General features: G+C 39.1%; 1 protein-coding gene across 2 annotated transcripts; it reads right to left on the bottom strand.

Moving 5' to 3' along the window:
- Nucleotides 1-195: 195 nt before the first annotated feature.
- Nucleotides 196-27,836, bottom strand: pigu (phosphatidylinositol glycan anchor biosynthesis, class U). 2 transcript variants are annotated; one of them, XM_068315214.1, is made up of 13 exons: nucleotides 27,706-27,836; nucleotides 22,798-22,862; nucleotides 22,134-22,193; nucleotides 21,921-21,983; nucleotides 19,982-20,091; nucleotides 17,330-17,430; nucleotides 16,990-17,087; nucleotides 16,400-16,554; nucleotides 12,941-13,084; nucleotides 12,705-12,829; nucleotides 6,865-7,007; nucleotides 2,292-2,447; nucleotides 196-1,580 (listed from the first exon to the last, which is right to left on the bottom strand). In XM_068315214.1, exons 1-12 carry the CDS (start codon nucleotides 27,833-27,835, stop codon nucleotides 2,334-2,336), a joined length of 1,308 nt encoding a protein of 435 aa, XP_068171315.1. In that variant the 5' UTR covers nucleotide 27,836; the 3' UTR covers nucleotides 196-1,580; nucleotides 2,292-2,333. The 2 variants fall into 2 exon arrangements, with proteins under 2 accessions (XP_068171315.1, XP_068171316.1); XM_068315215.1 differs by having other exon boundaries at nucleotides 22,134-22,159; nucleotides 27,706-27,737.

The raw sequence follows: 27,836 nt of genomic DNA, 5'->3' as shown, positions 1-27,836 counted from the left end.
GTTACTCCCATATTTCTAAACTTTCCTCCACTTATTCTGATCCCTGAGTCAAAAAAATATCATGCTGCTGAACAATTGATAGTCCATCTCTGCGCAAATATATAATTGTGTCACTCAGAAATCAGGCTTGCTAGTAATGACTTACTACTTCTAAACAATAATTCTTTTTCTTGATGCTTTCATGACAAACACCAATTCATATTTAAGGTGTTTGATTTATTTGGATTTGGAGAAAAAAGAATGAAAAAACAAAGTATGTTAAAATTTCACTTTCTACTTTTCATATTCCTGTGTTCCTTACAAATTCTTGTTAAATTTTATGAAGTGTCTGTATGATATTTCTGTAACAGTAAGCTTTCTGAATACACATTCCCCGATTTACTATGATACACAAAATTCCAAAGAACACAGGATGCTTGAAATATTAAAAGGCACAAGTTGCTTAAAAAGGAAGAGTCCAAAAGTTTTATACCTAACCATTTAAGTCATACATCTAAAACTGCACAATATGTGCAGGGCAAACAGAGCCCATTCCCGCCGCTTCATTTTGTTAGAAGCAAAAGACAAGCATCACAAAATTACAATGCCTCTCACACAGGCCCAGCTAGAAAATACAAACAGATTGAGACTAATAAATGAACAACTGCTCTTTATGAATACTCAGTCACACAACTCAAGGAAGTGTTCTTATACTGTACTATGTTATCAAACTTGAAAAATTATCGTCAGAATGCAGTATGATTTTTGCTGATGGAAACCACTACCCCAACATTCCAGTGCAAAATACATAAATAGATGGAGGTGCACTTGGAGAAAATTGAACACAGAGAAATTCACTTTTAAACTGGTATTGATATGTAACTTGTTTTATGACACTTCATTTACTGTATCTGTCTGTACAGCGAGACTGTCTCACTGTACATTAACTGATAAAATAAGACAATGATTAGTATACTGTATATGGGACACAGAATACAGTGAGAAGTCATGCTGGATTTGAACTTCTGAACTACAAATATTGTTTATACCAATTGTCGGTCTTTACTTTAAAGGAAAAAATTGGTCAATGAGTGGATAATTCAGATTGCTCCTGGTCTAATCTAATACCCAAAAAACAAACAGCATTTTCACATTTACTGAGGAAATATGAGAAAGAAACAAACCTTACAATCCAACTTTAAGTAAGAAAATAAACAAAAGTCATTTAAATATGCATCACATTTAAGAAAGCAACTCAACCAAGTAATACTTGTTTCTGAGTTGAGTGAAGATTCTCTGGAATAGGAGGCATGTGCATGTAAATCATTCAGTTCAAATGGTAAATTGAACAGTTACTTCATTGTACAATATAATGCATGTAGAAAAAGAAAAACATTTTTGCACTTAGTTACTTGACACTTAAAAGTAGTTTTACTCTTCCTTCTTCTTTTCCTTTGGGCTTGTACCGCTAGGGGTCGCCACAGCGTGCCAGCGTATCTGTGACGTTTTCCACCTTTTTCCTTCCCAAAGGGCATGTCCAATCAGGAAATAGCTGATACTTCAAAAGACGACTGTTTAATCCTTGGACAGAGCTCTGGGGACTGAAAAGTAAGCCACAGCAGAAATACCTTAAACATGCCTTCAATAGAATAGTCAGAAAGTTGACCTCAGTGGTTACAAAAAAAATTGATATTGGATTCTTATAGTTTGAAAAAATTCTTATCACCATTTTATTTAGTGAACAATAATATATTGAGTTTATAATCTCAATTGTTATTCCAGAGGCTAGAGTTAATAGAATAAATTTTGGTCCCCTTCAAAAGAAAATACAAGAAAAACAACATTACTTTTGGTTCTCAATCAGATCCAATCAATACACTAAGTAATGTGAACCCTTCCCATCTCTAACCTTTTTTTCCAAATATGATCTCTGGCTTGATAAAACAAGATGGTGATAGTAGTTAGCCCAGACATGTCATGGCTTTGTCCACTATTCATTACAGTTTATATTGTTGCAGGAGTGTTATAAACTAACTCATCAAAGTATATTCACCCTTTCTACATAAGAAAATAAGAATATTCCAGAATAACAAGAGTTACAGATGTTTAGATATTGTCCATTTGTTTCAAGTGGCAGGAGTCAGATTTCAACATATCATTAGAGCAAGAATCTTCCATTGACATATTGTGACTTCCAGTTTGCATGATATAAATAACACACATTTGCTGTGTGTGCATTTAAGTTCTGAGTCTTCCACCCATCTCAGAATGTTTTCCAGTGAGGATGAGTGAGACCATGAGTTTCTTCGTACCTGGTCAAGGCTTCCAGTTAGTAGAATGCAGGTCATCTTGTTTTACTTTAAAACTAGTGTAGCCTCTGTGCCATCTTCCCTTTTCAAATACAGCCCATAGCTAAGATGGTGCTCTCTCCTCAAGAAAGCATAGAAATAATCAGACACCAGCAGAATCTGAGGAGAAAGAAGAATTGAGAAACACAGGGATTATTCATTGTGTTACTCTTAATTTGACTAATTTAATTTTAATTTTGTTTGTTACGGCCTGGTTTTTGCTTGATTATTGACACTGATTTGAATTTTCTAAGAGTGACCAGTTAGGCTATAATAGAAGTGTTGTTAATAATGAGAAAAGTGTTCATTTATAAGACAGTATACACAGTTGAGGTTGTGGTGGAAAGTTTTTAATACAATATAATAAAATAATTTCATAGAACCAAAGATCTGGATTGCATCAATAGATCTGGATTGTTGTGTCAAATCTTTCAGCACTTGGGAAACGGCCCCAGGAAGTCTCGAGGTCATGAAGATTCCACATGAAAATAATCTACTGTTTACAATGTTTGGAAATGCTTGCATAACTGTCGGTATCTTTAAAATTATTTTGTCTGCAATACATGTGTACTCGCAGGGTTCGCGTGACTGATTAGGTTGTGTCATCAGCTTTGTGAATCTGTCCACCTGATGTCTTTGTTAATGTCTTGAGGTCTTGATGTCACGTCTTGAGGTCATGATGTGCCTACTGAAACACGGGGGAACGGTTAGTTGAGAGCAGAGGGGCCGAAGTTAAACAACCGATTCGCAACTCCCATAGCCACGCCATTAGAGTATAAAAAGATATGATACAATTCCTAGTTTGTACTTTAAGTTTTCCTGTACCCAGAATATTCTGTAACACCACCTCAATGGACCATTCATCGTCTTCAGAGCTCTCATCATGCTTACGTAAGTATTTGTTGAACTTGTCTATCAATATCATCGATGATATTATTGGACTCATACTCAACCTATGGACGATATTATTGTACTGCTACTCAACCTATGCATGATTTGAAATAACAAATATTTTGTGTTTAATACACTGTGTCCTGTCTTAAGAGAAACAAAACCCCCACCACAAGGTCAAAATTATTAGCCCCACTGAATTTTAAAAGGGTCCAATTATGAAAAGCAAATGTTTTTTGGACTTAACATATACAGTTATGTTCATAATAATAGCAGTCTGTCTAAAAATGTGAGTAAACCACTAATTTTTTCAAATATTTTAATGCACACAATTACATTGGTGACACTTCATTCTATTTCAAAGCAAGAACAGTGGAAAAAGTAATTGAGTATGATATTTTACAGAAAGTCAACAGTGTTAGAAAAATAGTGTGATGGCATCTTTAAAACTCAAATGTACTGCATTAAATTAAGAAATGCTTGAAGGTTCAAGTTTCCTGAGAATCTTAAACTAATATTTAGTTGCATGACCGGTTTCTGATAACTGCTTCACATTTGTGGTGCATGGACTTGACCAACTTCTGGCACCGGTCAACAGGCATTCCAGTCCACAACAATTGTACTAAGTTCCACAATTCCTCTGCATTTCTTGGTTTTGCATCATGAATAGCAATTTTATGTCAGCCCACAAGTTTTCTATTGGATTGAGGTCCGGAGATTGTGCTGGTCACTCCATTAGTTGGATGCTGCTTGTCTGGATCCATGACTTTGATCGCTTGCCAGTGTGTTTGGAGTCATTTTCTTGTTTAAACACACATTTCAAAGTCATTTCCTCTTCAGCATAGAGCAGTGGTTCTTAACCTTGTTGGAGGTACCAAACCCTGCCGGTTTCATATGCTCACTCACCAAACCCTTCTTTAGTAAAAAAATATTTTTTTTTTAAAATTTAAGACATAAGTATATGTTTTACTGGTGTGTTTAATTAATTGTGCATTAATGTTACCTTTTTCAAAGAACAAAACCAAGACAGTGCATGAACTCACATGAAATGACCTACCTTCAAATCAGTGTGACTTCTGCTGTTGTTATTCAGAGACCACTTTAGATATGCGTGGCTTCACCTTGGCAAGTGCTACTCTTATGTCATTTTCACAGCAAAGTCTGTTTCTTTTGTTTTCCATGCAGCTTAAGGAAGTGTCTTCCTTTATTTTTGCCAGTGCGAAAATAGAGTTGCTCAACTTGACATTGTAAATCATGCAGAACGCTGACTCCCATCACGTTCCATTATACAGTACATTTAAATTCACGTTGCACATATATACTGTATGTCCGACCACTTTCTTCTTTTGCTCAACATAGTTATTATGAATTAAAATATTAAAGCAATCAGATTACGTACCATCATGACAGGCATAAATCGACTACTGAGTGCGCAAAATCCCCTGTAGCACAGGGGATTTGCTAATCGATGTATCATGATCACCTGCAGCCAGTGATGGCTAAGGGGGCGTGTCATTACGAATTGACACGATGTGTCAAACGTACACAGTGATTGGTGTATGTTCAGCAAAAGCACCCGAGTGGGCTTGCTTCGCTCTCCTGTGTCGCGTCCATCTCTGTTGTCAGTCACCCTGCTTTTAACTAGTGGCGCAGATATAAAGTGACGTGCCACTGTAGCCTACGAGTCACTCGATGGGCCAAATTTAAAATGCTAGCGCATTGACTTGCCACTCAGGATTAATTGCGTTAATTTTTATAGCGTGTTAATTTGCAGCGTAATTAATCTAATTAACGCGTTAAACTGACAGCCCTAATCATAAGTTGATAAACTTAATTGAAGGAGGAAAATTTGTGTATGTCTGAAATGGGTGAAAAACCCAGCAGACTCCATTCCACTCCCGTTTGAAGGACAATCACATGACTGTATGGCTGAGTCAGAGAGGTGTGCTAAACCAGGGTCTGACCTGAGTGCTATCCCTTTAGAGTCAGCCGACATGATGCTGTATGTGGACGGCTTCTGCTACAAAGATAGGGAAGCTCTCAGAGCAGGATGTGTGGTTATTGAGTTAAAAAATGGCAACACTGAGATTGTTCAAATGGAAGAGTGTTTGCAGCCATGTTCTAGCCAGGTGGCAGAACTAAAGGCTTTGACATATGCATGTGAGTACTCAAAAATGCTAACATCTACACTGATTCTGCCTATGCAAATGGGGTCATTTGTTTTTCGCAGCGTGGAAGGGTTTCAGAAAAATTGATGTCTCTCATTGTGATTAGATCATGAAATTATTAATGGCAATGATGAAACCAAGAACCTTAGCCATCATAAAGTGTGCTTCACATCAGAAGAATGATTCTTGGATTGCCAAAAGAAAGGCAGCAGCAGATGTAGTGGCTAGGAGGGCAGCTTTAGTGGAAAACAAAGCAATAATGGTAACTCATGCTGTGGATGAGGGGTTATTTGTTGCTTCTAGCGAACTCCTACCTCTACTGATCAATGAGGCTCATGGGGTAAGTCATGAGTCCAAAGGCAAAGTGTTGAGAAAAATCAGTGAATGGAATTTTTGGGCACCTAAACTACAATATTTTAATGAGATTATTGGTCGATGTGAAACATGCTTGAAAAGTTCCATATTTTTGGCACTATCAGGCGCATCTAGATGCCTTTGATTTTCTCAAAAACCGACAGTGCACCTGATAATCCAGTGCCTTTCTATATAATTTTTTTTTAAAAAATAGGCCATTCATTGAAGCTGCGCCCTATAGTCCAGTGCACTTTATAGTGCAGAAAATACTGTAATTTTTGTAGAGGAGAAATACATCCTGCTGGACATATTCCAACACCTGTAGGACCATTTCTACACTTGGCCATAGACTATGTTGGTATGGTGAGACCAGTGCAAGGGAAGAGGTATTTGCTGGTGGTGATAGACAGATTCAGCACATGGGTTGAAGAGACGCCATCCAAGCACAAAAATGCAGAAACTGTGGCGAAGTTTGTGTCGTGAAATTGTTCCAAGGTTTGGGATTCCACTAAGAATAAGTTCAGACAATGGACAAGAGTTTGTGGATGACACATGCTCTAACCGAAACATTTTCTATCCAGTGGCATTCCTGCTGTGACGTTAGTGTGTGAGACCCATGTCTACATGTACACACAGAATGGACGGAGTTAAAACCGGCTATTTTCTGACGTGTAACAAGAAGACGAAGACGCGTTGATAATCATGCTTGACAGTTGGATATTTGTTCATGGTTTTCCTTATGAGTCAAAGTTTATATATTCATTCATATAAAATGTAGAAATCACTGTTCAGGTGGTAATCTAGAAGGAATATGCGCTAGCATACATGACTCACGGTGTGTTGCAGCAAAAGCTCGGCTAGCATCAGATGGCTATTGTTTAGATGAAGCTCTCCACGTTAGCATTGTAGCGTTAGCTCCATAGAACAAGGTAGCTATTTATTCTTTTCATATGTTTTTTTTTCATATGGCATGAAGTCTGATATTATTGTTTTATCATGGAATTTCCGCAGGTTCCCACTAGTAAGAATTATATTGTTGTATTATTTATGTGCATTTTATTCTACATCATTGGAAGACATTTGAAACATTGAAGGATGTCTATGAGACATACAGCCCATCTTACCTGTGCCACGTTGAACAGCAGTGTTATAGCATAGTAGAAGTTAGAGTTGGCACTGCCAGCATAGATCCAGAGGTGCCAGAGAACAGGGAATAGAGCGGAACAAACCAAAAGGATGCAGGAAACCAGGAAGATGTTCCTTAGGACTGAACACAGAATATATCTGTTAGGGTTTTGCTCAGAACAAAACCGTCTTTGGTTCTTTAGCTCGGTTGAGAGGTGTATCTTCAATAATGAGACAAATTGTATTCCAAAAAAAGTTTACTGAAGAAGTTAAACAGTTTACAGACGCAGCAACAAACTTTTGGAGAAGAGCCTTGAAAGTTCATTTACCGTGATCTTTATAGTGTTTGGGTTAGACTGTCCTTGAAGAATGAGCTCACCAGCTGCCTGACTCAGCCTCACATGTGTCAGTCGAAGTTATCTATGTGTTGTGCTTGTTCTGTACTTCTGTGTTCAGAAAATTATGTAATATACAAGGAACAAGTGTTATACTATATGTTTTTGTGTAAGCAGATGCATTTTGTTGTCATTTCCATTGTTAAATGGAGATTCCCAACACATCAGGACAAGGATTGTTTAATCTTGATGCACCATTGTGAATTAAATTTTCTTTCATATGGCAACAATATCACAGGTCAAGTTTTAGTGTTTTTTGGTGATCTTTTCATTCCACAAAAACAACATTAACATTAACATTTCAATAATAAATCTGACTGAAGATCATGACTTGTTTTAAGGGTTTTGAAAAATGTGGTCACAACTGAAATATATTACTCTAGGAAGAAATATCCTGCAATTTGTGCACATTAGATATTTGATGACAATGAATTGTAAGATCTTAAATTTCCTAATTGTCAGATCAAAAGAAAACCTTGTACAAGTGATTCTGCATTTTTGTGATGAAAACAGTGGAAAGGAAAATCTTGATAACTATTCACCATGCTGGAACAACATTGGCGCAATAAAAATAAAAAACTAGCTTCTTTTTAGGACCTGATAAATTCACGGGATTGCTGGAATGATGAATCTTTTGAATTGAGCCACAGTGACAAGTGAAAGTGACAGAAAAAGCTGAGGGACCAAGCAAAATCAACAAAAAATGTGAACATAGCTTTATAGGACTGTAGTTAAATGGTTATAGATGGTTAAACACAAACAAAAAGCTAATACCAAAACATTTGATGCTTTCTGAAAATCATCTCTGGACTCCTCTAACATTGATGTTGTGTTACCCGATGGGGGTCTGTGACCCACATGTTGGGAGCATTGGTCTTGTAAGCAATGATTGATCCAGAACAAAGTTTAACATTCTTAAAACATTGTAACGGGCTGACATACTAATGATTTATGTCTCCTACTTTCCTTTTTTCAATTTATATTTTGTATGCTTTCCCCCACCACGTTTGTCTTTCACAAAAATCTTTATGGATGATTGAAAAATGTGTCTATTCTTGTTAATGTTGCTGATCCTCAGACTATGCAACCATGATTTTTGGGAATTGTTTTCTTTCTGTCATAGACCACACTGTTGTTCACACTAACATTTTTTCACACCTACAAGTTGGCACCAATATAATGTGATGAGTGGTGATCACACAGGAAAGTTAATACATGTCAGGCCTTGAAATTAACTTTTTTTCTTGGTAGCACTGGTGCTCCCAAATTTAGACATTTACACGTTTTACAAGCTGGCCACTAATGTTTGTAACATTAGTTGGGTCTCCTGGCTCTCAGTCCCTCTCTCGTCCACCGTTTCACTGAAGGCCCAGCAACAAAGTTCTCCTCAGGAGGACCCTCTACACCAGGGGTATTCAATTCAAAGTCACGGAGGTCCGGTTAGAAAAATTTCATCTTAGTAAAGGTCCGAACCCAAATCCAGTTTGTGTCTTATAGCTGGCCACTATATCCACATTATCATTTATTATCAATTTTTAATTAGGATATGTTTACGTGAGTGCACAGCTAGCTCTTTTACCTCACCATATATAAAAGTAGACCCAGGCCAATAAATTTTAAGCCTTTCACATTACACTTAAGAACACACAAACCTCAGAATTAAAATATAAAGTGCAAAAAGAGCTTAATAATCCCTTTTCTCGTAAATTAAAGACATCCCAGCCTAAAGAACTGAAGGCCTAAACTTCAAGTAAAAAAACATTAACATGTTCAGAAAGCATGAATAAAAACTGGCTCTTTCAGGGGAAAAATGCAAACAGAACTTTCTTCATGTGAGCGAAAGGGGCATATGGCCTGCCAGTAATTTACTCGTACACAAGGTGAGCTATTGCACACCTTGTGGTGGTCACCTTATGGTGGTCTCTGTAATGTTGGTGAAAGAGACCACTGGACGTGATCAGCATCTTTTATTGCTGCACGTATGTCCTCTCCCCTTGTGTGTGTTAAGAGCTCCTTATCTTTGTGAAGGAACATGACACACACAAAAACTACAACTCATCAATGGCCACAGATATGCATGCTGATCTCTGAATAGCTGCATCAAGCTGTTAATATTTCTGATTTTCTGGTTGCTGCTGAAGCTGACATTGGGAGTTTTTCCACACATCTCATCTTTCCGTTTTCCCCCAAACAAAATGTCAACAACAGCTTTTAAGCACTTATTCACAACTGTCCCATCACTAAAAGATGTTTTATGTTGCCCCAAACTCCGCCATGCTTTTAGTGAACATTTGTATGCATTTTTCTCGGTCATTTTGCCCTCAGCTCGGACTTCTGGGGATAATTCTGCGCAAAAGCTCTGTGCTTTGTTTCATAGTGGCGCTTCACGTTACCACTTTTAATTCATGCTACGTGTTCAGACTATATGAGGTAAAATGGTTTTGAACTGCCTGACAGAGGAATAAACAAATTCCGTCCACTCATTGTTAACTAGCGGTTTTCCTCATTAACCTCCCCTCTTTTGGAGCTATGCTGTCTCCGTTCTTCTGTGCTCCGCTGTAGCGGTAAACTCACACCGGCAGCGAGCTGTCTCATTTCCTGGTACGCTGACAGTGCAGGGTAGACAAACGATCTGATTGGCTGAACTGAGTGGCACTATTACTGTATTAACTGGAGGAGCAGCGCCCGCCGTCTGTAGCCACGAACTGCAAGTAAAAATGCACCAAGAAAATCTACTCTCATGAATTTATCATGGAGTGGTCACGGGTCTGGACGGAGCTATCGCGCGGACCCGATATGGACCGCGGTCCAACATTTGGTGACCCCTGCTCTGTGGAGAGAGAGAAAGAGCGAGAGAGAACAGGGAAAAAAAGGTGCACCAGATTTCTTTCCCTAGTCGCACCGATGCTCCCAAATATATTTAATAGTCGCACTGATAAAAAATTTGGGCACATATGCGGCCAAAATGGTCGCAATTTCGAGCCCTGCATGTTAATCTGGAGTGACGGCGGCACAGTGGGCAGTGGGTAGCACTGTTGCCTCACAGCAAGACTGTATCGTGTTTGAGTTCCATTTGTGTGTTCTCCTTGTGTCTGCGTGTGTTCTCTCTGGGTTCTCCAGGTTCCTCCCACTTCTAAAAACATGCACTTCAGGTGAACTGGTCAGTTCAAAATTGTTCATAGGTGTAAGCATGTACATGACTGGTTGTTTGCCTTTCATGTGGCTCCGTGGCACACTGGCGTCATACCCGGAGTGTCCCCCTCCTCTCACGGGGGACATTCAGTTCAACACAACTTACAGTATTAATCAGCCAGCCTTCCTCATGGAACAGGAACTTGTTATAATTCCAATATCAATAGTTTTATCTGGACCAGAGACATATTGAATAAAACTATCAAACTGAAGAAACTTTTTACAGCATATTGTGCCATATGCTGGCAGCAGGTATTTCTCAGTGACAAATAGCAGTTGATTTACATAAAGTGTATTAATGAAGCCAGATGAGGCTAATGCTGGAATCAGACCAGGAACATGGAGGCACAGAGTGGCACTGAGTGGTGAGTCCAAAAAAGCTGCTTGCAGCTTTGATTCGAGCCCGAGCAATAAACTGTAGTAATTAATTATTAAAAGTCACCATTCATTTTTACTAATTTTTACTATTCTTATTAGTGTGATTGTTATTACTTTATTCTTTTCATCATCATCAATATTATCATCGATATTATTAAGCCCAAACCACGAAGCAGTTTGAAGACTGTTTTGTCCTGAATTGTTCATTACACATGTAGTAGTTGTGACAATTTCAACAAGTTAAAATGTTGCTAATAGAAGATTTTCACATTTCATTTGAAAATACTACACTGTACTTAACTTTTTGTCAGGACAAACTAGAATGTGAAATTCAACTTAATTTGAACAGTTTTCTTCTATTTTTAATAAGCTCAAAGAGTCATGATGTCGTTTTTTTTCACTTAGGGTTTAGTTAGATACTTTGGGAAGATTGTTCGTTTTATTTTTTAGCTGATGCTTCTGAAGCTTCTTCATAGTCCGTATAGTAAATATCTGCTCATTATTCTGAGTTAAATTTTTCTTGGCACATATTAGCAGTATGACTCATCTTTGTTGCACCTTCAAACACTTACACACTGGTGTGCAACCCTTGCAGAACATAAGAGTCTTCGCATTGCTAAGTGCCTGAGCTAGGATAAAACAAAGCTTAAGTAAATAGTTAAGTGAAAGCAAAAACGACATTGAATTTTTTCACCTGCACTTTGATTTCAGATAGGACTCCGGGGTCTCTTTTGATTGATCATTGTTTGATTGATGTCGGAGATCTTGTCATGGGCACAGGAATGGACAAAGAAAAATGTAATTGTCTACATCTTGAGTAATGGTTATTACAGTGTTCCAACTGTGTTGTATTAGCTTGTATAATCATAATGAATGGAAATTGGTTGTGGTGTAATGATCACCACAAACAAAAAGGACATAAGAATGATGTTTTATGAGAGCAAAGAATTAATCGTTAATCAATTTGTTTGATGTTTGCACTACATGTCATTTTGTATTCCTATTTGTTTTCAAGTGATGTATTAAGTTATACTGTATGTACTATGTTTATTCCCAAAAATTCCCATGGCGTTACTTAGGAGCGCATACATTCATAATATGCCCATTGATGCAATATATGTACGGTGAACAAGAAATATTCAGGAGTGGTAGTTGGCATGTAAAGTAGATTGATAGAGGCAAGACAAAAGCCAACACTGAAAAAAAAATCCTGTGCTCAACTTCCATAAGAGAAGCAATCTCCAGATTTACAATCCCAGTAACAGCTGGCTCATTCTGACAATACTGGGGTTGTAGAAATGGGTAAATGGATATTTCACATACAAGGCGCACTGGATTATAAGGCGCATAAAAAATTTTGAAAAAAAATTAAACTAGCGTATGTAGTTGCGCTATCCGTCCACTAGATGAAGCAATCATGACAGAGTACCTTTAATCATGAAGAAGAGGCAGAAGTGCTCAAACGTCTCAGGAAAAAAATACAAGAGGCCAATGTTTGGAGTCAGGTCTGGTACAGAAATACTGGGGAGGGGCAAACATGTAATCATATATTACATGAATCCTATTTTTTTTTAAATAATTACTTATTTCATTAATAGCTTCCCCCCACATAACAATTTTTGATGGACCATTTGGACTCTCATGTGAGTGCCTTCTGAGGGCGCACCCTGGCGGCGTAAAGCAGCATGACTGACGGCCAGTTTCCTGGCTTTTTTTCAGCGATCTTGTTTTATCCAATAGTAATATTAATGCATGTATAAGGTGCATTGGATTATAAGGCACACTGCAGGTTCATGAGAAAATTATAGGCTTTTAGATGACCTTATGGTGCGGAAAACATTGTACATACTATTTTCTGTGTTTTATATACTTACATCTCTGTAGGTGACTCCAGACAGGAAGAAATGACAGGTACAGGGCAATGTCTCCCACAGTGGGGTAAGATTTAAAGATGGAAATCACAGCTAACTGCATGAAGATCAAAAACACTGGATGATCCCTGTGGTACACAGACATGTACATTCACACTCAAATATATCATATAGTTTTTTTTTTTAGATAATTACTTTAAATTGCATTGAAAGACAGTGAGAGTGAAAAAGGGACTTACCTAAGTTTAATGGACAGAGGGATGGTATAGAAGAAAGTGTTGATCTGGAAGACGCACAGGAAGAAGAGGCGGAAGTGCTCAAACATCTCAGCAAAAAAATACCAGAAGAGGCCAATGTTTGGAGTCAGGTCTGGTACAGAGAGACTGGGGAGGGGCAAACATGTAATCATATATCACATGAATCCTTTTTTTTTATTTTTTTATAATTACTTATTTTATTAATAGCTTCCCCCCACATAACAATTTTTGATGGACCATTTGGACTCTCATGTGAAAATCTGTTTCCCCAATGTATTAATAATCACATTTGGTTTAATTGCATTTTAAATTATTTTAGCTGTTTATTTAAATATCCATCTCCAAACAAAGCACCCCCCCATTCAAAACAAGCCCATGGACTACTTTGTACGCTTACGTACAAACAATGAAAAACAGCCGACATTTTTGAGAAAAACCACAAAGGTAAATGAGAGAGCATTCAGAGCTAGGTACCTTGTTGCTGAACTCATAGCTAAATCAAAAAAGTCCCACACTGTGGCAGAAACATTAATACTGCCAGCTTGTAAAGCCATTGTTAATGAGATGCTTCGCCTTGACGAGGCCAAAGACATAGCTAAGGTGCCTCTGTGTGATAACACAGTCGCCAGACGTACTGACGACATGTCTGCGGACATCAAAATTGTTACAGCAAATGTGTTGCTAAGTACCAAATTTTGGATAAAATGCACATCAGTAACAAATTTGCCTTGCAAATTGATGAGCTACTAGTGGACATTGTCAGCTTTTGGCGAACATGCATTTTGTGGATGAAGAAGCCATTTGAGAAAACTGTCTTTTGCAAGGCACTGCCAAAAAAATCAACAGGAATAGGAAATATTTTGGGTCACCTCGGAATATCTTAAAACTGCCAGGTGTCTGCACTGATGGAGCAGCAGTCACGGTCAGGCAAAGGCTTCGTAATGGGGGTCAAAGAAAAACCAAGATGTTATTGTGACTCACTGTTTTTGCACTGTGAGGCCCTCGTGACAAAGACCTTGCCAGTAGATCTAGCTCCTGTGTTGGATGATGTTGTGCGAATAGTGAACTTTGTGAAGATGTGATCTTTGAGATGTCGCTTATTTGCGTCTTTGTGTAAGGAAATGGGAGCGTAACAAAGTCTTATTACTCCACACAGAAGTCCGGTGGCTGTCAAAGTACTGGCTGGTGTGTACGGGCTGCGAGAGGAACTTAAAAAGTTTCTGGCAAACGAGAGGTTGATTACTCAAAGCTGAGTGCAAGCGAGGAGTGTGTGCAAAGCTAGCATACCAGACTGATATATTTCATCACCTGAATGAACTGAACACATGGATGCAAGGCCAGAAGCACTGACAAAATGAAAAAATTCCATTTAAAGGTGCAGTAAACATTGAGTTGTTCCCACGCACCGAGAAACTGCAGATGGCAATACTGCTGCAATGTGCAAGGTGATTGGCACACATTTGAAAACTCTTGAGGAGACGTCGTCATTTTCTCTTCAGCCTTCACAGAATGCCTTGCCTGGGTTGGGGACCCATACAGCTCAGCATCCATTCCGGGAAAGGACTTGACTAAGGCTGGATGTCTCCCAGACGGTGCCTCAGATACATCCTGATCTTTTCATCTCTTGGAGAAACCACATCACCAATGAAGGGTTGATGAGAAGATCAGGGGTAGCACATTCGTCTGACAGTCTTGGACAGAAGGGAAATGGCTGGACTCCGACTGCCAAGAGAAAGACCAGCAAGTGTGGCAATGGACTGGGTGCCAGAACGTGGGAGGAGGGAGAGAGGACGGCCAAAGGAGACGTGTCTTCCTTGGCTGTATGTCTCCAAAAGAGAGAAGGGCATGGACCAAGCTGGCATGGACCAAGAAGGGCCACCAGTGACCAGAACAAATTGAGGGGACTCGTTCCAGGAGGAACGGGAGGAACTAAGGCCAAGTAATGTATTGTGATAACCCGTGTGTTGTTCTGTTGTGTTGTTGCCCTGAGTTGGCCTATTTGTGTGTGAATTTGCCAGACTTAAAAAAGGGCGTAAGAGTGTGAGGGAGTGCTGAGTGGGAGTTGAGGAGTTGGAGAGTGATGACGGTCAAGGCTGGACGCAGAATAAAGCTTGCTAAAGAAGCTGTGGTTGTCATCTTTGTCTGCCATTACAAGACACAGAGGTGTCACAGTAGTATGTGAACTAGGTCAGAGTGTCATTTTGTGTGATTTTGTTTGGTTGTGTGCCCCAGGATTTTGTAAATTTAAAAAATGTGCCACAGCTCAAAAAAGGTTGAAAATCACTGTTTTAACATGCCAACTGATTCTCCGTGATGCAGTGAATTCTCCCCTGCAACCTTTAAGTAACCCCATATTGTTGTATTGATATCTTGACCATTCCTCACAGACAAATTGTCATGTAGAGCAGAGGCCCCCAACCTTTTTGGCTCCATAGACCGGTTTCATCTAAGACAATATTTTCACGGACCGGCCTTCATTTGCTCGATAATATAAATCATCCACAGTGGTTGTATGTAAAATGCAGATATCAACAGACAATACACAACCTTTTCTTCATAGACTGATAATCAACATCTCTGTAAAAGAAATAACCGTAAGAAATAGTATTAAAATTGAAATGACTGCACTGATGAAGTTTATTTTGAAATTTAGCGACTTACAATCAGAGCATTCAACGTAGGAGAAATACTGATCATTTCCAACAAGAGTGAACAAGTCAATCAAATAATAATAATTATAATAATGAGAATTAGTGGTTGGGGACCACTGATCTAGAGGTAATGGGAGACAATGACACCTGAAGTGTGTTCCCGACGTCCGGTCTACTCCGCAGTTTGGTTTTCTTCACGGTCACTGCAGAAAATCCCGCTCCACAAAGACAGGAGGTTGGAAATGGAAGCAGTGTCTTTGATACTTTTTGGAAGATATCCCGATAATCGACCTTGACTTTAATCCAGAACATTGGCGCAGTTGTGTGTTCTTAATTTAGGGGTAACCTGTCACGTGACTGAGACCTGTTAAGCGGACAGACGCACACATTCGTCTGTGTGTCATTCCACGCAGACGTCACTTTTCAAAATAAATAGTATTTAAATCCAGAAACATTAACAAAATAAAACATCTTTAGACTGATTATCACTTTTAAAAGAAAAAGTCAAACATTCTGTGCCACCCGGTACCTAATGTAACCACGACCCCGTACCAGGTCGCAACCCGGTGGTTGAGGACCACTGACAGACGGATGTAACAGAGAATCGGGTAATTTTTCAAATAAAAAATCTGTCAGATTCCGAAATAAATAAAACGAACGTAATGCAAATTATTTATTCTTCCTGTGCAGCCAAACGACCCACGGACCGGTACCGGTCCGCAGCCCGGTAGTCGGGTTCCACTGATGTAGAGATCTTATAACATACTAATGTTTCATCCACATGACTCACATGAAGCCGTAGACAGATGACAGGTAGTCCCATGAGCCGAGGAGGAAAAAAGACAATCCAATGATGACAAACAAACTGCCCAGGCACATGAAGGCATACTGTGCGATGAACCACCAGAATCTGGCCCGCCAAAAGTTCAAAGGAATATACTGATTCTGATGGTGAGAAACAAACGTGGAAAGACAATCAAATGTTTTGAATCAATTGTGTTCTGTTCTAATAAAAAAACAACAACAGTAATAGTAATAATACAAATACACAAATGCATAAATTGTTTAAAATGCAGTAAAAACTCAATCTTGGTAACTACTGTTAACAACTTAAGTCCATGCTTGTTAGTACTTGACCAAGGTACTACATCTACTGGACAAGTGTAGCACATTAAGATGACAACGTGTATGCTGGAATGGTCCTCATAAATCAGAATCTTGATATGCCACAGCTGTCAAGTAGCCGCTTATCTCCATCAATGACAAATGCTCACTAACCCAGATTAATAAAGATATGAGATGACTGCAGAAGAAGTACAAAAAAGGAAGTCATAAAAATCAATTCCAAATGTTAATATGTCAGTTCACACACAAACATACCTGCATTAAGTGCAAAAGTGCTGGTGCGCACAGAATGAGAGGATAGATGGACTGATATGTAGCCAGGGACAGAAATATGGCACTCAGCAACACATTTGCTGTAACAGAAAGGTAAAATTATTTATTATTCAGGTTTCAATTCCTGCTTTTGAAGAAGGCAAAAAACAACAACATTGACATAATGCTTGAAATCTACATTAAGATATTTCATGCAATTTAGGGATTTAATATTTACATTTTCTTTAAATAATTGAATTTTTCTTTGTATTCATCCAAGGAACACTCACAAAAAATAGCCAAACAAATCTAATTGTACAAAATGCAATGAAAAACAAATTACCCTTCATGGTAGAGAGGATGAAGAGTGCAATGATGGCATTGTTCAGACAACAAGTTGACTTGGCAATGCAAGATAGGATTGCAAACGGGTTCAACAGGTAACTGAGAAAGAAAAAAACACACTAAAAAATAATGTAGGAATGATTGGCAAGTCATAGTCAATAGTCCAATGAATACAAAACAAAACCTAAAAATACATTGAATTTGGCTTTTTGGGGGGAAAAATGTCGAAGTCCAGACAGATTTCTACAAACAAATGTAAAAAAAACTGCATAAATATCCCCCATGCTTTAAAGTGGCTGACCTTATTTAACAGTGGTCCTTCTAGTTGATGACTGTAGCATCACACTTAATTAAATATAGATCACCTATGTGGTTGTTGTATATCAAGTGTTAGTAATATAGAAACAACTTGCCTGAAAATTTTTAAAAAATCCAAAGTCAAGGCTAAAATGAGAAAAAAAAACAGAATTTTGTTTTTCAGACTACACACTATGTTTGGTTAACTCCAACAGAAAAGATCTGCCTCAAAGACAATGTTCTATAGTTTTGAGGCAAAGCCCAGATCTTGATCCAACTGAAAATCTGTGTCTGGACATGAAAACAGCTAGTCATGCATGATCCCAGAGCAATCTGGCAGAGCTGTTTTGCAAAGAAGAATAGAAAAAAATTGCAGTGTCCAGATGTACCAGCCTGATTGAGAGATCTGGTCAAGGTCATAAGGGAATTTCTGAAGCAATCAAGGTTCCTAAGAGCACAGTGACCTCCATAACCCTCAAATGGAAGACGTTTGGGACGACCAGAACTCTTCCTAGACCTGGCCGTCCAGCCAAACTGAGCAATCTTGGGAGAAGAGCCTTGGTGAGAGAGGTAAAGAAGAACCCAAAGATTACTGTGGCTGAGCTCCAGAGATGCAGTAGGGAGATGGGAGAAAGTTCCACAAAGTCAACTATCACTGCCGCTCTCCACCAGTCAGGGCTTTATGGCAGAGTGGCCCGACGGAAGCCTCTCCTAAGTGCAAGACATGAAAGGCCGCATAGAGTTTGCCAAAAAAATCACCTGAAGGACTCCCAGACTATGGAAAATAAGATTCTCTGGTCTGATGAGATGAAGATTGAACTTTTTGGCATTAATTCTAAGCGGTGTGTTGGAGAAAACCAGGCACCTGCCCAATAAATTCCTATGCTCTGGAGGTGTTTTTTATTTTTTTTATTTTATATACTGGTTTGATCCCCGAAGGGAAATTAAGAATGCACACTCTAGCTAATGATTCAAACGCATGCATACATATATATTTGAGTACAGGCGCCTGTATCACACACACACACACACACACACACACACACACACACACACACACACACACACAAGGGGGCCTGTAGGCATGCAGGGAGGTAGAGTGGCAGGCAGCTCCTTCTTGGTGCGCCTCAAATGAGCAATTTGTAAAGGGGACGGCACCTTGCTCAAGGTTGCCTCGGCAGTGCTCCGGAGGTGAGCTGACACCTCCCACTGTCAGCTCACCTCCGGGTATTTTTTTGGGGGCGGGAGCGGGAATCGAACCGCCGATCTTAAATCATAGGACGACCCACTCTACCGCCTGCGTTACCACTGAGCCACTGCCGCCCCCAGCTGCAGGGACAGGACGACTGGTTTCAATCGAAGGAAAGACGAATGCAGCTAAGTACAGAGATATCCTGGTAGAAAACCTCTTCCGGACTGCTCAGGACGACAGACTGGGCCGAAGGTTCACCTTCCAACAAGACAATGACCCGAAGCAAACAGCTAAAATATCAAAGGAGTGGCTTCGGAACAACTCTGTGACCATTCTTGACTGGCCCAGCCAGAGCCCTGACCTAAACCCAATTGGGCATCTCTGGAGAGACCTGAAAATGGCTGTCCACTAACATTCACCATCCAACCTGATGGAACTGGAGAGGATCTGCAAGGAAGAATGGCAGAGGATCCCCAAATCCAGGTGTGAAGACTCATGGCTGTACTGGATCAAAAGGGTGCTTCTACTCAATACTGAGCAAAGGGTCTGAATACTTATGACCATTTGATATTTCAGTTTTTCTTTAATAAATTTGCAGACATTTCCACATTTGTTTTTTTCTGTCAAGATGGGGTGCTGAATGTAAACTAATGAGAAATAAAATAACTTTTTTGATTTTAGCAAAAGGGTGCAATGAAAACAAAGAGTGAAAAATTTAAAGGGGTCTGAATACTTTCCGTACCCACTGTATGTTAAATTTAAAATTTTCTAATTACTTTGTTTCTTCCGACGTTAATCATCAAATTCTTCATGGACGTAACCCACATACAAAGCTCCTTTGATTATGCAGTATGATTTCGGATGATTTTCTGTTATTTCAAACAAACAAATTCATGTACAGTATATCATCAGATACCTGAAGAAACAAAATCTAGGGCATGTCTTTATACAAATATCTACTAGATATTTGGTCATATCATATTTTTTCCATATGTCTGCATGTAGCCCATTATGACTGCTCATCAGTACGACAGAACTGGTCATGATTCCGAAATCAATCAGCCGTCTCACAAAATGACAGCCATTACCTGACATAATTAAGTATCTACGATGAAGGCACAAGCATGATATGAAAGTATTTTGGAAATGTGAGATACTTACAACAAAGCTACTTTCAAAGGAATGTAGTACATTTCTTTGGGGCTTCTGATGAGCTCCAGACAATCAAGAGGATAGTGGTCCATCTCCAAAGCATACTTTTGTTTTCTGAACTGAAACCACATCAGAAGTATGGTGAAAATACAACTATGTAACTAAAGCACAGGAAAATACAGTGAACCAAAACTAAAATAAAACACACCAAGAAAGGGTTAATGTCAGTACTTGAGCTCAGCTTAAGGATTAAATGCTTGCTGCATCAATAGAAATGTTTTGTTAATCATACGTCCACCATATTGCAGTGAAATAAGACCAATTCCTTTAAAAAGCCCCTGTAAATTAGGTTCAGTGTTTAAATGTATAAATATGGATTGCACTTATAAGAATAATAATAATGGATTAGATTTATGTAGCGCTTTTCAAGACACTCACAGTTGCTTTTACAGTGAATCCATTATTCATTCAATCCTTATTCATACTTGATGATGGTAAGCCACATCAGTGGCCACAGCTGCACTGGGGCAGACTGACAGAGGCGTGGCTGCCAATCCACGCCCACGGCCCCTCTGACCACCACCGAAACAATCACACACATTCACACACCAGTGAGTGCCTCACTGTAGGCAAGGAGGGTAAAGTGTCTTGCCCAGCAACACGACAAATGACTACTCGGGAGTGGGAATCGAACCACCGATCCTTGAATCATTGGACGACCTACTCTATGACTATGTAATTTCCCTGCGGGGATTAATAAAGTGTACTACTTCTTCTTCTTCTTCTACCACTGAGCCACTGCTGCCCACTGTGATATACATTTGACGTCTGCTTGGGATCATTGACAGAATGTCTTAGTTTTAGATTTCTTGCAGATGGGGAGACATTTTCTTTTAGGACTTCCTGATACAGTGTTTTGGATACATCTTACCATCAACCATCACTAAACCAACACCAGCTTCAATGTAACTAGTATATTCTTTTCACCATGTGCTTTGTTCTTCCTTCTCCAGACATATTGCCAACCCATATACACCAGAGGATCCAGCTGGATTTCATGGCCCCACAGAGTAAAATCCTTCATTTATGTTTTCTAGATGGTTCTGAGCTACTGAAGCCAAGTTTTCCAATGCTTGTAGGTCAGCAGTGGTAAATGGAGTTAGCGTTTGGAGCCCTGATGTCAATTTAGAACCCAAAAGAAAAAACTAGGTAATTGAAGGCTGGCTCATATGTATGTGATCTTTAAACGTGTCTCTTATGAGGGATGATAATCATGGATTTCAGTCATTTCAAGATTGCATCCATCAGTAAATTTAGGCTTCTGTGCCGAATTAGTTATTACAAGCAGCTGGTTAATTGTGACATATTATATCAATAAACATAATATTTAATAAATTTAATAAATTTTGCTGCAAACAAATTTTAGAAATAACAATTAATTGCAAAGCTAAAATCTAAAATCTGTCAATGTCAGTACTCCCACATTGATATGGCATCATACATCAAATTGTGTACAGTTTTCCACACTATAAGGCACAGAGGATTATAAGGTGTACCTTCAAAAAATTGGCCTATTTAAATGTTTTTTTTTCATTGGTTCATTGGTTTCATTTCATTGGCGCATTGGTTTATAATGCACACTGGATTATAAAGTGCATCTGATTAGAAGGTGCACCTTCAAAAAGTGGCCTGTTTTAAATCCTTTTCCATATATAAGGCACACTGGATTACAAGCCACACTTTCGGTTTTGGAGAAAATTTAAGGCTTTTAGGTGCGCTTTATAGTGAGGAAAATAATTTAATACTTCTTAATCTGTTAAGTAGAGACTTAGCCCAAAATTACTTAGGTTAGGTGAGTGAATCACGTTCAAAAGTACTGAACTTTCTCATCAATAGCTAGATAGACTTCTCATTTTCTCAACATTCTGGGACTTTTTATCTTTTTTACCTGTTGTTTGTTGTATTCCTGCACTGCTTTGTACAGCGCCACAGCAGTAATCACATCTGCTAACTACAGAGAGAAAGAAAGGGGAATGAAATGACCTTCTGAAATACAACAATATTTGACAAACAGTAATATATTGAATTTTATTTATCCCACAGTAATTCATAATGTATTTATATATTAAAAAAATTGAGTAATACTTGATGTTCCGCTCACCACAAACGTTATCTCTGCATAGTCCACTACAAAATGAAACAGATAAATGATAAGAGGTGTCTGAAAAGAAAAACAGAAGTATGATAGCACAACAAATTATACAGCTTTGTTTACCTAATCATGGCAGGTTGCAAATTACTTTTATTATCTAGACTGATGTACTTAATATATAAATTATGTGCACTATCATTTTGAAACTGATAATGGTCAGTTCACATTACATCTTAATGTAATAAATTACAAGTATGTATAGTCTTTATTTTGTTTTAAACTTTTGAGAACTCACAATAACACAGCGCTGATAAGCTTGAAAATGCCAAGGAAATTATGTAATGATACAAACACACACACCCACACACACACATGGGCTATCACAAGGAACTGTCTGAATCTTTTATTTCACATGTTTTTTACTTTAGTGCAGCAGAGAAAGAAATTAATAATAACGTTCGGCAGTGTATCAAGTAATTGTTTTCACCACAGTGTGTATTTGTGTAAGGAACTGTCTTTAAATTGTTTATTTCACACATTTTCTACTTTGGTGGAGCAGAGGATGAAGTCAATAATAACCTTCGGCAGTGTATCAAGCACTTGTTTTCACCAGTGTGTGTGTGTGTGTGTGTGTGTGTGTGTGTGTGTGTGTGTGTGTGTGTGTGTCACGTACTTCATGGAAAATATCTCCACAGTATGGTGAGACTCCCAAGTCTAGAAGGGCCAACCCTTCAACAACTGCAAATACACACAGAGAACATAATGTTTCATTGTGTTTCAATTGCCATCGTTCATAAAGACTTGCCTTGTTTTCATATAATTGACACATCTATATCATCGATCATCTGTTGTGGCTTCATGGTTCAATGGTTTCAAAATTTAAAATGATAGTTATCAAACTGTGGACCTCATTGAGGATCACTGCTCATTGTTTGTTTGACCACAACAACAATTACAATCAATCTAACTCAAGCAGGCCTGGACCTACACTGCCAGTCAAAAGTTTGGACACTCCTTCCCATTCAGTATTGTTATTTACTTTGACCCTTAGATGAACATGTGGGGTCAGGCATGACCACATGTGTTGCTTTTCTTCAACAGCTTCAAAATGAAAGCTTTCACTACTCCAGGTAATATTCCAGGTATTCCTCATAAAATATGTTTGTGACATGAGGCCATTTTCATTTTTAAAACATTTTTAATTAATTTTTTTATTAATAAACATAATAAATTAATAAACATAATAGATTTTTTTCAAGAAAATGCAGGTTTTTTTAATCACTACCCCACTCATCCACGATTAGGGTCACATATGACCTCCAAATAGTTTTTTTACTGTCCCACTTAAACACGTGTTGTCAATTATCCACTTCTGCAGCAACTTTCCAATCAACACACCTGGTGTCAGCAAGCTCACCACTTCTACACCTGCAAACGTAACACACTTGTCAGTCATTTGTCAATTTATGAACTTAATTTTTTAGTGATCTATTCTAACCTGTGACCACATTACTGGTCAAATATGTGTTTTTATTTAATCTATAGTAAAATGGCTGATAGGAGACCATGTAGGATCCCTTTAGACCGTGCCCTGCAAATGATCTAGGAGGAATGGGATGAGGAGCCAGTGGCAGTCATTGATTCAGATTCTGACATCTCAGAAGACCTGGCCTATTGTCCCCCCACTGAACAAGGGCAGCCGACAGTCACACAAGTTCCCTGATGAATCCTCTGAAGAGAACATGGATATTGTGCCGAACCGAAGGAGCCACAAGGGCTCTTATTGGGCAGAGTTACCTGCTAGACAGGCTGCAACACCAAGTCAGTTTTCGATGCATTCTGCCAGGACATGTACCTGGGTTTAGGACTGTCTCCCCAATAGATGCTTGAAAGGGGTTCATGTCTGATGATATAATAGAAGAGGTGCTGACATGCACAAACGAGAAAGGAGAAAGAGTAGCCTCAGACATATGGATAGAGTAGAAAAATGTAACCAAAGATGAACTCATGGCCTTCATTGGATTGACCATTCTTGCACGAAGTGGGAAGAACTTAGATTTGCCAGTTCGTACGCTTCTTGGGAGTCCTCTGCACAACCCATTGTACAAGGCCACTATGTCTTTTTGAAGGTTTGAAGACATTCGCCGTTTCTTATGCTTTGATAACAAGTGAACCAGGGCCGACCGACTGAAAACAGATCACCTGGCAGCTATTCGCCACATATGGGACTTGTTCCTGGTCAACTGCAGGTACAAATTCATCCCTAGTTATTGTGTGACAGTGGATGAACAACTTGTGCCTTTCAGAGGGAGGACCCAGCTTCTCCAATACGTGCTGAGCAAGCCTGCCAAGCACGGCGTAAAGATCTTCTGGGTTTGTGATGCACTTACCCCATAAAGACAACCTGGGGAAAATGTCCAGAAGAATCTGGGGAAAAACAGTTTTCTGTCAGTTGTGCAGTGGATTCAGAAACACAGGTCGCAACATCACCACTGACAACTTCTTCACCAGTGTGCCTCTTGCAGAACATCTTGCAGGGTGTGACTATTGTGGTAAATTTGGGACAGAACAAGCCAGACATTCCTCCAGTCATGAAGGCTTCCAAGTCCAGAGAGGTTCACAGCATCGAATTTGGGTTCAATGGCAACATGACATGATCAGCTATGTAAGAAAGAAGGTAAAGGCCGTTCTGCTGCTTAGCACAATGTACCACAGCAAGACGGTGGTTGAAAACAGCCCAAAGAAAAAACCAGAAGCGACCCTCTTCTACAATCAGACAAAAATAGGAGTGGATACTACGGACCAGATGGTTGGCAACTACACCTGCAAACACAAGACGCAGACATGGCCCATGGTACTCTGGTATAACATGATTGACGTCGCTGCTCTGAATGCCTATACATTTTTCAGGGCTCAGCACCCTGAAGTTTACACAGGCATCACCAATGGACGATGACACTTATTCACAGAGCTCTCAATGGAGCTTGTGACACCTCACATGCAGCAGTGGGAAGGGTTGGAGTGACAAAGACAGCTGCGGTCCGGTCATAGGGAGTAGACTGACAGCCAGTGGAGGAGGAAGAGGTGCAGGTTGTGTCCAAGAAAGAACGATCGTAAAACTGCTGATTGCTGTGTCAAATGCACTACCCCTGTGTGCAATGGTCACAGCCAGAAGCAAGTAGTTTGTGACAGATGCACACAGTGAGAGGTGATCTGTTTTTTCGTGAACGTGGGTGTGTGTACAAAAACTGCATATTGTAAGTTAATGAAAAAATAAATAATGCAAATGATTTCATGTATATTTAAAGGGACAATAAAGTTAATTTTAAGTGACATATATGTTGTTCATCATTATAAAAAATAGAAGAAAAAAATCAATTTTATATGTGTAGCATCATTCCTTTGGTCAGAAAACCTTAAAATCTGCGCTGCAGCAGCTTCCGCATTCAGTGGTCATGTGGGCATCATACGTCATTGTGTGTATGGAATATTTAATCGCGCTACCGATGCTAACACGCTAGCCCGTCAACGGGATTTTCCATATGTTAGCATTGAGCTAGCTGCCATTCGTTACTGTTGGACTGTGTGGAATTAATATTCCAAGGAACGATAGGCCCTTGTCTTTGTGTTTTCTTGATGTTCTGTTAACACAATCGTTCACCGCGCAGGTAACCATTATATTTTTGGAGTTAATCACATCGTGGATTGCATAGTTTCCTATGGCTGCCAAATTATGTTGGGTGCCAGTGACATATGACGCCCAAGTGACCACTGAATGCGGAAGCTGCTGCGGCGCAGATTTTAAGCATTTCTGACCAAAGGGATGATGTTACACATATAAAATTTATTTTTTTCTTCTATTTTTCATAATGATGAATAACATGTCACTTAAAATTAACTTTACTGTCCCTTTAAGAATACCTGGAATATGAATGTATTACAACTTTTCATTTTGAAGCTGTTGAAGAAAAACAATCCCTGGGGTCATGTTTGACCTCCCCTGTGGAAGAGGATGTATTGGTAACTTGTGCATCCAAGGGTTAATTAATTCCTACATTATAGATACATACTGAAGATATCAAACCTATGAAGCAGGATTTAAGGATTATGTAATGAACATAAAAAAAATACGTGTTTTATATTTTAGCACAGTACCCACCCTCTGCTTTGATGACATTACCTTTACTGAGATTCATGAGGTACTCGTCTGAAATACAGTGCGCCCTCGTGCATCAATAATTGCGACTCCACCTCATTGCGGATTTTTAGTACGTAGTATGTGATACCTTACGTGCGTTCTATTGGCTGACGGTATCCGGAAGTCCGTCAGTCTACTTGAGACACAATAGTGCTTTAAACAGTCGATAAGAGTGTAGGAACAGGTACAGATAGAAGGTGGTTTACTATCAGTATGGGGAGGGTTCATAAACGTAATTACCGTAAATAATAAGATAAATTGATCGCAATCTTAATCGCGGACTCCTCAATAAAGTGTGGTTCCTGGAACGCATTAACTGCAAAGGGCCAATAGAATGTGCATACGGTATCACATGACTGCATACCGAAAATCTGCGATGAGATGGAGTCGGGAACGTTGATGCGCGAATGCGCAAGGGTGCACTGTATTTCCCCTGTATAACTTAATTAAAAATAGATCTATTATGTGTTTGGTTACTATTAATCGGAGAAACTCAATGAATGGCCCCTTAATTAAGTGTAAACTGTGGAAGTTTGATGGCGATTTGCCCTCCAACTTATTGGTGGATTTGAATGGAAAGATTGTATTTCTGAAGCTAATTCAGTTCGGCTTTTCAAATTTGGATCCACTGAAGTTAATGGTGTTGGTGTGTCAGTTTAATTGGGGGATACATTCACTTGTCAGATTCAAACCGGTGTCCTTTCTTATGTTTCACATGATACTATTTTTTTCTTTCACTTCAAGCTGTGTTAGAGCCAATTAGAAACCTTCTATTCAGGCTCTACGATTCACTTGTAGCAAAAATACAATCTGACAAATGGACGTTTTAAAAGGTCAATGACCATCTATGAAACATATTAGGTTTACGACGTATGGACGCTCGTCAATAACGTGCAATAATTTCCCTTTAGGATTATTAAAGTATTCTTGGTTCATTTTTCATGCATTCATATCGAGCAAAGCGATGCATTCCGTTTATGCAAGTGTACGCCACGTACGTACTGTATTCACACATTACATCAGTACAGCTGAACGTTTCCAGTGTAAGATACAACACATCTGACACAAATTCCAGATCGATAGCTAGACCATTTATGGACGATTTCAGTCGGCATACGCTACCGCTCACACGGTTTGCCTTTCTCTGCAGAAATAGCCTTAAAAAATATACGATTAGTCCGGTCAAACGTACGAGACGCTATGAAAAAATGCACCCCAAAAAAAGAATGTACATAAATACAGAATGAATGAGCAGGAACATAAAGCCACAATACAATAATCGGAGGACCTCTTAGTCTCCGGTTGAACTGAACCACCGGGACGAGAAGCGACACGAGCATTTTAAATAAAAAAAAGTGGAAAGTAAGGCTACTGAGCTTTTACCTCTTTTCCACGCAGTAAGAGGAGATACCACTTCCACTCGATCTGCAATTACGTCCGCTAAACTAGATCTGAATAGAGCTGCACGAATTGTAACAGCTAAAATCAAAACTAGCGTCAAAGGAGCCGCCATA

Source organism: Antennarius striatus, chromosome 5 (genome assembly GCF_040054535.1).
Source record: "Antennarius striatus isolate MH-2024 chromosome 5, ASM4005453v1, whole genome shotgun sequence".
NCBI lineage: Eukaryota > Metazoa > Chordata > Actinopteri > Lophiiformes > Antennariidae > Antennarius > Antennarius striatus.
Note: the sequence above shows the minus strand (reverse complement) of the source record. Positions and strands in the feature narration are given on the sequence as shown.

What these genes read in the sequence shown, in the direction of transcription:
- pigu (XM_068315214.1), bottom strand. Translation starts at nt 27,835, where the DNA reads ATGGCGGCTCCTTTGACGCTAGTTTTGATTTTAGCTGTTACAATTCGT. An exon ending in CATCCTCTCTACCATGAAGG is followed by an intron (nt 17,088 to 17,329) that starts GTAATTTGTTTT and finishes TTTCTGTTACAG; the next exon opens with CAAATGTGTTGCTGAGTGCC. An exon ending in TGCTGTTCAACGTGGCACAG is followed by an intron (nt 2,448 to 6,864) that starts GTAAGATGGGCT and finishes CTTTCTCCTCAG; the next exon opens with ATTCTGCTGGTGTCTGATTA.